The sequence below is a fragment of the Gavia stellata genome, chromosome 3 (genome assembly GCF_030936135.1).
Source record: "Gavia stellata isolate bGavSte3 chromosome 3, bGavSte3.hap2, whole genome shotgun sequence".
Lineage (NCBI taxonomy): Eukaryota > Metazoa > Chordata > Aves > Gaviiformes > Gaviidae > Gavia > Gavia stellata.
The window spans coordinates 54227043-54240469 of record NC_082596.1 but is presented as its reverse complement, the minus strand read 5'-3'; the positions used below and the strand labels follow the sequence as shown (position 1 = coordinate 54240469).

At 38.5% G+C, this 13427-nt stretch overlaps 1 protein-coding gene across 1 annotated transcript in view; it reads right to left on the bottom strand.

Annotated features, from left to right (window-relative positions):
* Nucleotides 1-13427, bottom strand: part of SMCHD1 (structural maintenance of chromosomes flexible hinge domain containing 1) — an 89142-nt gene that overhangs the window by 38173 nt on the left and 37542 nt on the right. Inside the window, exons 18-23 of the mRNA XM_059815630.1 lie at nucleotides 12474-12551; nucleotides 12272-12391; nucleotides 6533-6677; nucleotides 6228-6324; nucleotides 1985-2057; nucleotides 249-388 (exon numbers count right to left, since the gene is read on the bottom strand). Coding sequence (XP_059671613.1) covers nucleotides 249-388; nucleotides 1985-2057; nucleotides 6228-6324; nucleotides 6533-6677; nucleotides 12272-12391; nucleotides 12474-12551 — 653 coding nt within the window. The remainder of the gene's footprint in view (nucleotides 1-248; nucleotides 389-1984; nucleotides 2058-6227; nucleotides 6325-6532; nucleotides 6678-12271; nucleotides 12392-12473; nucleotides 12552-13427) is intronic.

The following is a 13427-nucleotide window of genomic DNA, read 5'->3' as shown; positions in this document are numbered from 1 at the left end:
ACTGTAGCTGTATAACCTCATCATCTTCTCTTCCATTTCTAAGGCAGGTTCCTCTGATTCTGAAACTTACTGAATGACTCATAATAGATGAGGCAAGAGAGTCACAGTTATGGCTACCAAGCTACAGAAACTTCAAAAGCATTATTAAAGATAATAAATTCTATCTAGATGCCAAAATAAGCTCTTTCCCCAGCCTTTTAAAAAGCAAGTATCAAAATCCTTATGTCACATAATAAAATGCAGTTTACCTTACACTGAACTATCAACTTTGGCTGGGCTGTTATATTTCCTGATTCATCCAGTACTTCAACCTGAAAGGGGAAAGCTGTACCATTTTCAATCTTTAGAATTTCAGAATCTGGTTTTACTTTCAATTGACGAGGAGGGCCTGTAAAAATGCACAATTGCAGAACAGCAGTTATATTTTAGACAGCAAAACCTGAAATCCAGCATCTCACAAGTTATCTCAAAAAGTTTTTAAAGCCAAGCTACCAAGATATTTGTGGTACCAAACCATTTAGCCCAATTCAGGTGTATTGGTTTATGCCAAGAAGTTCTAGACACTTCCTGTCCTTCAATACATACCACCTGCCAATCTTTTGAATTAATTCAGTACAGAATAGTTAGACAAACATGATGAACTTCAGCATATACAAGCATGATACTATTTACACACTATTTATATGGATTCACATTCATCAAAAAGAAACTTGGAGCTTTCTCCTGACATATTAAAACCAAAGATATTAATGTTGCTATATCTGATCAATCATGATGTGCAGCAGTTTAATTACCAAAGCCACCCAGCTACAACTTGCATGCAAAGAAAAGCAAAAGAAAATTTTGTTGGCATTACTTGAATAGTAAAGTGAAGCTATTCAAGTAAGTCTACCCCCTGGAACATACAATTATTTTATCAGTTTTAAAAAAGAGAAGGAAGTAATAGATTACTATTAAAAGACAAGTTTTGAAGGAACAAAGGCAGCCATTTTTCAGAAACATCCAAAAAAACAGCTTTAAAAGCCAAGGATTAAGCTTTAAGTCCAATGAGAAGAAAGAGGTAGTGAAGCATCTGTACATTGCCAAAAGCAAAAGATTCTAATGAAGAATGAAGTCGCCTTCAGCTCAAGGTAAATAACTAAGCAATACACAATACAATCTGTCTCAAGTCAGATTGTTTCACCCCATTTTCTACAGGAAGCCTTAACTCCTCAAAAGAGAAAGAATAACGGAATAAACTGTGCATTGTTAGTCTAACAAAGCTTGAAGTATACGATTTCTCTGCAAAATGAGATGGGAAAGCCTAAAGAAGGTAAATCAGCCTTCAAACTATACCTTTTATCTCCCAAATCCAGAAAACCCCAGGTAACAAGGGATAACAGGTATCACATAGGGAACCCTCAGCATCAAGACATCCACAAAACAAAATTCTGGTGAGGGCAGTGGACTTACAGACTTCTATATTCCTCTCTTGCATTATGACAAAGTCAACACGTAACTCTAAAAATTTCAGACCAAATCCCAACTGCCAAAGCATCCCCCCTTTGGTGGGGTAAGAAACTGAATGAGCACTTATGTATTCACAAGATGTTTTCTACAGGGAGAGCAGGTCAACACAGATTACTACAGGTTAAAGGGCTTGATGCTGAAGAAAATTGAGAAGATAAAATTCCTTCATTCAATGGTGCTAGGTTAGCAAAAGATTTAAAATAACTAAAAAAAGAAGTGAAAAATCAGTCTCAAGTAAGCAGACAAATTCCAACTCCTAGAATAATGGAGAAGATTGGGCTGCGAGTTTGATGTTATTCCTGGCAAGAATGACATACCCTTAGCTTTATTTCGTTTCAGTCATCACTTGGATGAGCTACAATATCCTTGTTTATGCCTCACTAAATATTTTACCTTCTTGGGAGAAGAAACATTTCATTAATAGCATCAGAATAAAGTTCAACAGAAATTCACTAAATATTTTATAGATACGTACCAGGCTGCAATCTTATTTTAAAGATTTGTGTGTCTTCTTTCAAACCAGGAAGAGTAACCTTCAGATTAAAGTTCTAATGAAAAGAATATTTTAAATATTAACCTTAAACAAAACCAGCTCATAAATTATCTCACATAGTCATGTCAATTCACATATATGTAAATTTCAGAAGTCTATCCAAATTTTCTTGCACTGCTACATAAATAAAGATTTTTTTTTTTCTGTGCTAAAACTTGTCTTTTTCACGTTATTATTTCATGTTGTTATTATAGATGTTCAATCTGGCATTTTCACATTAAACCACATGGTTCTGAAACCATCAAAAGCAGCTATCATAACTTGTGGCTTCCTGCTTAAAGGCTTGTTTCAGTGGGGAAAAAAACATGTGAGTTCAAAAAAAGTAGTTTTAAAAGAAAGAGTCTGTAAGTTCTGTGTTCATTATTCCTTAGCTAATTGCCTGAAGCAAGGCACCACAATTACTATCTACCTCATCTTTGAATAACGCCATAAGAAAAACAACTGTTCTGGAATTGTATCACCAAAACCGATTTTCACATTAAAATCAGAGAATGAAACAGGCTAATAAATAATCTTAAAAGCTCCAACTTTAAAAACTCGTTGCATTGCAGATATGTACATTTCATATTTTATATATTTGATATTTGAGAATATTTAGTTGCAATTCATGAATTGTCATTTTTACATGTTCAGAAATGCTGTCTCTAGAAAGGTTTAGTTTCATAATCCTAGCTTATGCCCTTCCCATGCCTGACAGGGTAAGTGCAACATTAACACCTTGTAGATTGGATGAAAGCAATAGGGCAATTCGTTTGGTTTGCTGGGTAAGAGAAGCAGAAAGTGCAATGAGGCCTGGGCAGGTGCATCACAACTGCAGCCAGCCAACCATACTGGTCTGCCTGCAAGCCAAACTGCATATATCAGCTGGAGCCCCATTAAACCGAATGGTGAATCATAATAAAAGGAGAAGGCAAAATATACTAAAGTTATATGTTGGGAGACTGGGTGGGGGGGAAAATAAAGGGAAAAAAAGAAAAGGAGGCGGGGACTAAAGAAGGGAAAACTAAGGTAGGAAATAAACCCATAGGAAACCGCTATAGCTGATAGCTGCTGTTTAATGTTAAGAAGTTGAATTCTTCAGTAGTTCATTCAATCAAGCTTCATATTCATGCACTAGACACTCCTCCCATGCTCTCCCCCTTTCAGTTTCAACCCCTTTTCTGCAATATTCATTTTTTACTTAGTATTGCACTATTTTCTGCCTCTAATTAATCCGTTTACATCTTTAACTTCATTCCTTTTAATCTTTCAACATCTGTGTCCTCTAGGGAAGCTCTTTTCCCTTATCCTTCATGACCCTTGTATCTACTTTCTTTTGGCTTTCAAGTCTGCTTCTGTGTATACTGCAGTATTATAAAATGAAAAGAATTCAAGAAATATTATTCTCCTTTTTTAAGCTCCTTTCTTCACCCTTCTCCTGACTGTATTTGAAATCCTATAAGGGAGCAGTCTTCTTGATATTGATTACACACTTGTATTAAAATTTTTTCTTTGATTCCACCCACAATCAAAACATACCATCTTAAACAGTCATTTTTTCATATAAATTGGAACTGCTACTTTCAGTGTCAGTTCCTGTATTGTCTCTGACATTTTATGCAATTAAGCAACATGAGAAAAATAACACTCCTTCTCTTCCATTATTATGGTATGGTATTATTTCTGTACTGCAAGTTAAATGACTCGTGGTCTTGCCACTCACCAAATTTGTCTTGCTACAGCCTGGCACTTTTGCTCCTACACATTTTATTTCCCATAATCCACCTAATCTTCCGTCATTATTCTTGCCCTTCACCTTAAATTCTAAGCTTTACCTAAAGAAATTATTACATTCAACACCCTCCAGTTTTCAATAAGCAAGTATATGCTCCCTCGTCTCTTTACACACCTTTCCACCAGCAACATTATTTGCTTTTTATTAAGCAACAATATCAACAGTATAATGAGGTACCTTCAGCTACTTCAGTTCCTAGCTTTGTCTTTACTATGCTAGACTGCAAGACTAAATGAAAGAATTAGGACCTGGTTAGAAAACTGTGTAAATATGCCATATACATGATTTTAAAATTATTGTTTAAAGTCTTAAAATCTGTATTTATCAGAAGCATTAAGTTGTGTTTTATGAAAGAAATCTTTCTAGCATGTAACAATTCAACAGTCCTGGTTAACAGGGGAGGTCCCAGATGACTGGAGGCTTGCCAACGTGACGTCCATCTACAAGAAGGGCCAGAAGGAGGATCCGGGGAACTACAGGCCTGTCAGCCTGACCTCGCTGCCAGGGAAGATTATGGAGAGGTTCATCTTGAAGGCGCTCACAGGGCACGTGCAGGACAAGCAAGGGATCAGGCCCAGCCAGCACGGGTTCATGAAAGGCAGGTCCTGCTTGACCAACCTGATCTCCTTCTATGACCAGGTGACCCGCCTAGTGGGTGAGGGAAAGGCTGTCCATGCTGTCTACCTGGACTTTAGTAAAGCCTTCAACACTGTCTCCCACAGTATTCTCCTGGAGAAACCAGCGGCCTGTGGCTTAGACAGGTGTACTCCTCGCTGGGTAAAAAACTGGCTGGATGGCCAGGCCCAAAGGGTTGTGGTGAATGGAGTCAAATCCAGCTGGCGGCCGGTCACAAGCGGAGTCCCCCAGGGCTCAGTTTTGGGGCTGGTCTTGTTTAATATATTTATCAATGATCTGGATGAGGGGATTGAGTGCACCCTCAGCAAGTTTGCAGATGACACCAAGTTGGGAGGGAGTGTTGGCCTGCTTGAAGGTAGGAAGGCTCTGCAGAGGGATCTGGACAGGCTGGATCGATGGGCCCAGGCCAACTGTATGAGGTTCAACAAGGCCAAGTTCTGGGTCCTGCACTTGGGTCACAACAACCCCGTGCAACGCTACAGGCTTGGGGAAGAGTGGCTGGAAAGCTGCCCCGCAGAAAAGGACCTCGAGGTGTTGATTGACAGCCGGCTGAAGATGAGCCAGCAGTGTGCCCAGGTGGCCAAGAAGGCCAACAGCATCCTGGCCTGTATCAGAAATAGTGTGGCCAGCAGGAGTAGGGAGGTGATTGTGCCCCTGTACTCGGCGCTGGTGAGGCCGCACCTCGAATACTGTGTTCAGTTTTGGGCCCCTCACTACAAGAAGGACATTGAGGTGCTGGAGCGTGTCCAGAGAAGGGTGACAAAGCTGGTAAGGGGGTCTAGAGAATAAGTCTTATGAGAGGCAGCTAAGGGAACTGGGGTTGTTCAGTCTGCAGAAGAGGAGGCTGAGGGGAGACCTTATCGCTCTCTACAATTCCCTGAAAGGGGGTTGCAGAGAGGTGGGTGTTGGTCTCTTCTCCCAAGTGACTAGTGACAGGACTAGAGGAAATGGCCTCAAGTTGCACCAGGGGAGGTTCAGGCTGGATATTAGGAAAAATTTCTTTCCTGAGAGAGTGGTCAAGCACTGGAACAGGCTGCCCAGGGAGGTGGTGGAGTCACCATGACTGGAGGTGTTCAAGGAACGTGTATACGTGGCATTGCGGGACATGGTTTATTGGGCACGGAGGTGTTGGGTTGATGGTTGGTCTTACAGGTCTTGCTCTTACAGGTATTTTCCAACCTTAATGATTCTGTGATATGGTTTTGTTTTTACAGTAAATGAGCAGCTTGACTAGGTGCTGAGAATTCATCAGTAACAGGCTGGATTTGGATGACATATATTTGCTACAGAAGTGAAAACAGCATTTTGGAAATGTCTAGAGAAGTTCGAGTAGTTACTATGCGTATTAACTATTACTCATCATCTCAACTACAAGAATGAAAGATTTCAGTGCTCCCTATGCTGTTTCAGTGCAAAAGTCACCAGGATGATTTGGCTTAAACCAATTTCAGCACCAGTTTAAACTAAGACAGCTGATTTAGCATGCTGGGTACGCTCTACCACACACCCATGTGTTGCTCAGCCCCTTCAGCTCCAGTCCCATCAGTTAACAGAATGGAGCTGTGGGAAAGACAAATTACTCCAGGTAGAGCTGTAAGAGATAATTTGAAAATATCCCAAGAAATACCTGTAGTCATTAGTGTAGACCAAACTTAGATAACGCTACGTGACAATCCATTTTACACAGAAATTATTTGCTCTGTGTTTTTTTTTTTTTTTAAATATGTTACTTTAAGTTTAAATTCATTAGCCTACCTTGCCCTGGCAACTATTTATACAGCCTTTAGCAGTGACACCCTTAATGATGCACTTTGTTCCTGCAGTTACTCCTTCATACTGCAATGTCAATCCACTAGAAAAATACATAGAAAACAAAACAGAATCAATTTTAAAATAAACACAGTGTTTTGATAAACAAGATACTTTCAGATATTCTTATGGAATAAAAGCAAAAATACCAGTTAATTTATGTGAAAAGTATTTAGTATATCACTCAGACAAACCCCAAAGAATTACTATATTGTCACATGGAGGGGAAAAAAAAAATATATATTAATTACCTAGCTTCAAGAATTGGTTTAATGTCAGTTGTCAACTGTGTTGCATGACCAAATTCATCCTGTAATTCCAAAGGAATATTAAAAGGTACTCCAATTCGAAAAGGAAGTTCCAGAAGACCCACTGAAAATTTCTCTGGTTTGCCCTCTAAGAGAAAAGAATAACACATTTTTAGAAGGAATTATGTGTGTTCACTGACTTTTTCTTAATTAAGGCTGCAATTAAGTCAAGTTGTTTTCAGCCTCAAAGTAAATACATTGTTCAGAATACTGTTGTAATCAAAACCATGGTTTATTGATTGATCCTCTTTTTTTTAACTTACACTAACATAAAAACAATAGTTAAAACATAATAGCAGTAGATTACGGCATGAGAAACATAACAGGACAGCCAAAACTTCCAAAGTACTTAGAACTTCAATACAGCACCTGAAAGTGGACAAGTTCCTTGTGGACAGCTTTTCTTAAACATTTAATTGCTTTAATTTTGTTAAAATAAGATCATTCATGCAACAAAACATTTTTGTTCTGCAACTATCCCAAGCTGGAGAAAGAAAGATGAGTAATGATGAGTATTTGAAAAAGAAATCTGAGTGCATCCTTCCTGTGAAATCTGTCCCCCATTAGACTGCCTCCAATTAGGCACTAAAAAATGAGAACAAACAGAGCAGTACAAACGGGAGCTTGTAAATCAGAGTAATGTTTTGTGGAATCAACCTGCCTAGGCCAAGTGACCTTTGAAAAAAGAAGCAATACAGTGCTGAGCTAAATGGTAGATAAATACTCTATCAAATTATTTTGGGCTCAAATTAACAACTACCTTCACTACCTACAGGTGTCATTATCAGGGACCTTCTTTTTCACAAGAGATGTGAAAATCATGGGGGGAGGGAAAATGTTACCTTGTATTCGCAGAAAAAGACCGCTATGTTTCAGTGTTTACCATTTTATTTACAAGTAAATGATAAAACTATAAAATTATTACACAAAATAACAGTAAAAGAACTTCTGCACTGTCAAAGTGAATAACTACCAAAAGAACATGTCTGAATTAAAACCATAAAAATTATAAATTAACTTAGGAAGTTCAGTTTTAACTGGCATTTATGACGATCTTTTTAGCTTACCAAGAACTGTAAACACTGAGCAACAACCTGCTGTTAGAGAAATAAAATAATTTGTTCTCAGACATAAAAGCTGCTGATTTCAGTTTAGATTTCAATTATTCTTTTCTGGATTTTTAGAATGTATATACATAAAAGGTCCCACAAACATTAATATTTTGGAATAACAAGTGTGAGGATTTATGGCTGCCTCTGAGACAACACAAAACAGTGCAAAAATAAAGACTTGAAATATTCACTTTTCAAACTGAAAATATTAAAAATGTCAAATTATCTTCTGACTAGACAAAAAAGCAGCAACAGATAGCAGAAGTTGCTTTTGGAACCTCCCATGTTAAAAGTACCAAACTATCAGTTCATTACATTTTTAGAGTGTATATTCCTTTTCGAGGAGATTTGTTCATTTCAATTCTTATGGCCGAAGGAACCTTTAATTGAAGGCTGCCACGCTGGGGAAAGCCACAGTACTATTGAAAAAGAATTTTTAAAATACAGAATGCAACTTTTAAGATGCTCTTTTTACTTTGATAAGCAGAGATAAAGAAGGAGCAGACAAGGTTCATTTATGTACTCATTCAGAGAAAGACTTTTTTTTTTTTTTTTGGAACTTCACAGAAGTATCTTGAGACTTCAATGCCAGATTTTTCAGAAATATGTTTAAATAATTACTCTTTTCAAGTAATGCCAAACATTTTTCCTGTATTACCATACAAGAATATCTCTTTCAATTCTGCCAATAATACGTTTGCATAAGTTTTTAGAAGAATATGCTACAAAAGAATTCTTTTCTGCCTAAAGGGTTTGCGTTCAAAGTCTCTAGTTCTGCGGAAAAAAATAGGAGGCTACCGAGAGCATCTATTTTTTCTTGATCTTCTGGAAACAAATGCTAGCTCTACCTCCCAAACTTGTGACAAAAATATCCATTTTAATATTAAATGCAAAGAAAAGTAGTATTTTTTGTCTTCCCCCCCTCACTGTCCCCCTTGTAGATAAAGCTCACAGAATGGTTGGGGTTGGAAGAGTTCTCTGGAGGTCATCTTGTCTGACACCCCTGGCTCAAGCAGGGCCACCTAGAGCCAGGTGCCCAGGAACCTGTCCAGACAGCTTTTGAATATCCCCAAGAATGGAGACTCCGCAACCTCTTGGGCAACCTGTGCCAGTGCTTGGGCAACTTGTGCCAATGCTCAGTCACCCTCACAGTGAAAAAGTGTTTCCTGATGTTCGGAGGGAACCTCCTCTGTTTCACTGTGTGCCCATGCCTCTGGTCTTGTCCCTGGGCACCACTGAAAAGAGCCTGGCTCCATCTTCTTTACACCCTCCCTTCAGGTATTTATAGACATTGATAAGATCCCCATGAATCTTCTCTTCTCCAGGCTGAGCAGTCCCAGCTCTCCCAGTCTTTTTTCATATGAGAGATGCTCCAGTCTCTTCATCATCTTTGTGGCCCTTTGCTGGACTCTCTCCAGTATGTCCATGTCTCTGTGTTATAATGTAATGTGCTTGGAACTGGACACAGTACTCCAGTTGTGGCCTCACCAGTGCTGAGCAGAGAGGAAGGATCACCTCTCTCAACCTGCTGGCAACACTCCTCCTGATGCAGCCCAAGATACTGTTGGTCGTCTTTGCAGCAAGGGCACATTGCTGGCTCATGTTCACTCTGTTGTCCACCAGGACTCCCACATCCTTTTCTGCAAAGCTGCCTTCCAGTCAGTTGGATGCCAGCCTATATTGGTGCATGGGGTTGCTCTTCCCCAGTTGCAGGACTTTGCACTTCCCCTTGTTGAACTTCATGAGGTTTCTGTCAGCCCATTTCTCCAGCTTGTTGAGGTCCCTCTGCATGCCAGCACAACTCTCTGGTGTATCAGCCACTCTTCCCAGTTTTGTGTCATCAGCAAACCTGCTGAAGGTACACTCTGCCCCATCATCCAGATCATTAATGAAGATGTTAAACAGAATCAGACCCAGTATTGACCCTATTGACACCTGGGTAACCACTAGTTACTGGCCTCCAACTAGACTTCATGCCACTGATCACCACTCTCTGATCCCAGCCATTCTGCCAGTTGTCAATCCACCTCACTGTCTGCTCATCCAGCCCATACTTCACCGGCTTCTCTATGAGGATCCTCTGTGAGACAGTTCTGAAAGCCTTACTGAAGTCTAGCTAGACAACATCTACAGCTCACCCCTCATCTACCAAGCTAGTAATTTCACCTTAGAAGGTTATCAAGTTGGTCAAGCATGACTTCTTCTTGATGAATCCATGCTAACTCCTGATGATCTTCTTTGTCCTTCACGTGCCTGGAAATGGTTTCCAGAATTAATTGCTCCATCAACCTTCCCAGGGATTGAGATGAAGTTGACTGGCCTGTAGTTCCATGGGTCCTCCTTCCTGCCCTTCTTGAGGATAGGAGTGACATTTGCTTTCCTCCAATCATCAGGCAGTTCTCCCAATTGCCATGATTATTCAGTTACTGAGTGGCTTCACAATGACATCAGCCAGCTCCCTCTGCATCATGGGTGCACCGCATCATGGCCCATGGACCAGTTTGCTTAGGTATTCCCTGACCTGATCCTCTTCCACCAATGTCATACCTTCCTTGCTCCAGACCTTCCACCGGTCTCTGGGGCCTGGGATTCCTGAAGGTCTGTCATGCTAGTAAATACTGAGGCAAAGAAGGTGTTCAGCATCTCAGCCTTTTCCATGTTCTGCGTCCCCTGCCTCATTGAACAGTGGGCCCACATTTACCCCAGTTGTCCTTTTGTCGCCTATCTATTTACAGAAGCCCATCTTGTTGCCTTTCATAGCCCCTGCCAGAGATTCCAATTTCAATTCCAATTGGACTTCGGCTTTCCTAATCCCATCCCTGCATGCTTCGATAGTGTCTCTGTATTCTCCCCAGGTTACCTGTCCCTACTTCCACCTTCTGTATACTTCTTTTTGCATTGAGTTTTGCCAGGAGTTCCTGTTTTATGTTTATGAAAAACTCATAAACATTCATCATGTTTATTCCCCATGCTGCATGCACTAGTGTACATGCAGTTCAGAGAGGTACCAAAGCATGCTGTTTTCCCAGAAAGTGTTTTGGGGATTTCTCCATAATGGTGCCTTGTAGGCAATTCCTTGCATACATGCAAATGCTGGAAGTGAGCCCACTTCAGCCTCATTTTGTCGATTTTGCTTTCATATCACTCCAGACCCATCAGTCCACTCCACCTTGCTCATCAACCATGTCCATCACTCCCTCATAGGGCTGCTGGTAACTCTCTTCCTCCCCTGTCATTCCTAGTATAATTTTGGCTTGGTTTTTGCCACTTCAGAAAAAGGCAAAGTCACAGCATGGCAAAAGGGCTGAACAAAACTTTTCCTTTTGAACTGGAGACTGAGAGCCAGGGACCACAAGAAGATCTATTTTTTTAATGTATGTAGGCCACAAATTTTTTGATTACTATATACAAGCACACTTACATAAAAGGATGAGTCTTGGTGATATGACGGAGCAGGGGATGTATAATCCATAGTCAGCATATATTTTTGCAAATTAATTTAGCAATTAAATAACTACAGATTTTCTTTAAGATTAATTATGATGTACAGAATCAAAAGTACAGATTTTTTTTAAAATCCTATGAAATCTCATCTACAGATAACAGATCACTCCTCTATAATTTAAAAATTAATTGTGTTCCATACTTCTGGAGGGAAAGTACAACTTCAAACTAGTCTACAGCTTTACCCTTTTTCATAAATATATGGCTATTTTCCCTGGAAATGAAGTCTTTTCAGCAAAAAGAAATAACACTTCTTCAAAGAAAGCCTTATAAACAAAAACTAACCAGCCACTAACAGATAAATGCACACAAATAAATTAGGAAATAAACACGATGTAACTGTACACTGTATATCTTATGGTCTTCAACAGTGTCATTAAAATCAGAATCCATGAATTTTCTTGGGAAGATATAATCATTCAGTCACATACTATTTTAGGCCACATACATACATACCAGACTGTATGGCAAGAGAGAGTAACATCAGACACATTTAACAGCATTATTTCTATACTGGTATTCCAGTAAATATTTTATGATGGTTAATCCGAAGATACACATCCATTAAAACTGAATGAGAATTTAGATATGAGTCTGCTTTTAACTAAAAAAGAGACTTCAATCTCAACATGCATATTTTAAATGCATAACCTGTTCTTGAATGAACTTCTCTCTGTGGTTCATGCATGAAAGGCGGCCTAACGAACACTACTTTTATGAAAGAATATTTATACCAATGGCATAAGGAAAAATGTTGATTCTAATTAAGTAAAAGCTTATTTTTACTAAGTACATATAGGAACGTTCACATCAGGGAAAAACTTTTGATTCCATCAACACTTTACTTTTGGTAAAACTGACTGTATAGCAGAGCCAACACATTACAGGTGAGACCAAAACCTATTAGACAAAAAATCATTTTTTTCCTGAATCTACTTCATATTTGACATGCAAATGCTACTTTTCAGTGCTGAAACTTACCTCCCAACTAAAACATGAATAATTTTGATATACAATGAATCAAATAGAAACACTAAAAGAAAATTGGCATGACTGGAATTCTTACCTATAATAGTAAATTTAAATATTTTAGATGGTAGAGGCCTTCCTGCATAAGTGTCTGCATTACTTTCATTCAATACTACTTGCAGTTTCAAAGTGTAGTTCCCAAGTTTCTGAAGATTTTCTAAACAGAAATACAAACACAATTAGGAAGCAAAAAAAGTAAAATTATAAATAAACTGAAAATATTGCATATGTGAACTTACCCATTTTTTTAAACCAGTACGGCCATTTGCCTCCATGCTGACTGATATGGGAAATTATTTCTTTATTCCCAGTAGGTGCTGAAAAACAAAAAATTAGCTACATGTATTTAGATTTTTACAGCATCATTCTTCATTTTTTCAAGTATTACTACCACTTCTTCATCTAACATATAAATTCAGCTTCACTATTAATCATGTTGATCACAGCTAAAAAAATGAATTCCCTACCTAATCCCATTTTAATTAAAAATTGCTAGCCTCAGACACATTAAACTGAAAGCAGCAGGTTTGTAAAGTTGAATTTTATTAGCTTTTTGGTTATATGTTCGCCTTTAAGTCTGAGCAGTTGTAGGCTGCCCACACTGGCAACTGATCAACTTGACAAATGACCATAAGAAATTAGTATAAATGGGAGCAACGGTAAAAATGTGCAGTTGACTGAACATATAATCAAGGAAAAAAAGAACATTCATTTTTTGCTCCAAATTATTGTATCTGTCTTTACAAACACTTCTGCAGCATTAAGACACGTTCAAAAAGAGAACACACTGAAACTTTGAGGCAGTTTTTTAGTGACTGGTTCTATAACCTAAGGTAAATACAGGAATAAGATTTATTGTCTGAAACTTCAAGAGGCATTAATGTATTTGTTTTTCAAAATATAATTTAGAATAAATACAGAATGTGACTGAAATAAGACTAGATAGAATAAAAAGAAATGCAGTAAAAAATATACATTGTTCTACAGCTAAGTGTTTCAGATACTGTTCTTGCATCAAACTGCATACATCAATGTTACAGAAAGTAACAGCTGTGAATTTTCTCAGGTGTATTTCTTTGAATGTGTAATTCTGGAAGTATTGGGTTATGAAAATAGATTTTGATGGTGTTTTGTCGTAAGAGCTAATTCAGTCTTCTATATTGGGGTTTTTTCCATCTTTGGGAGTTACTAAT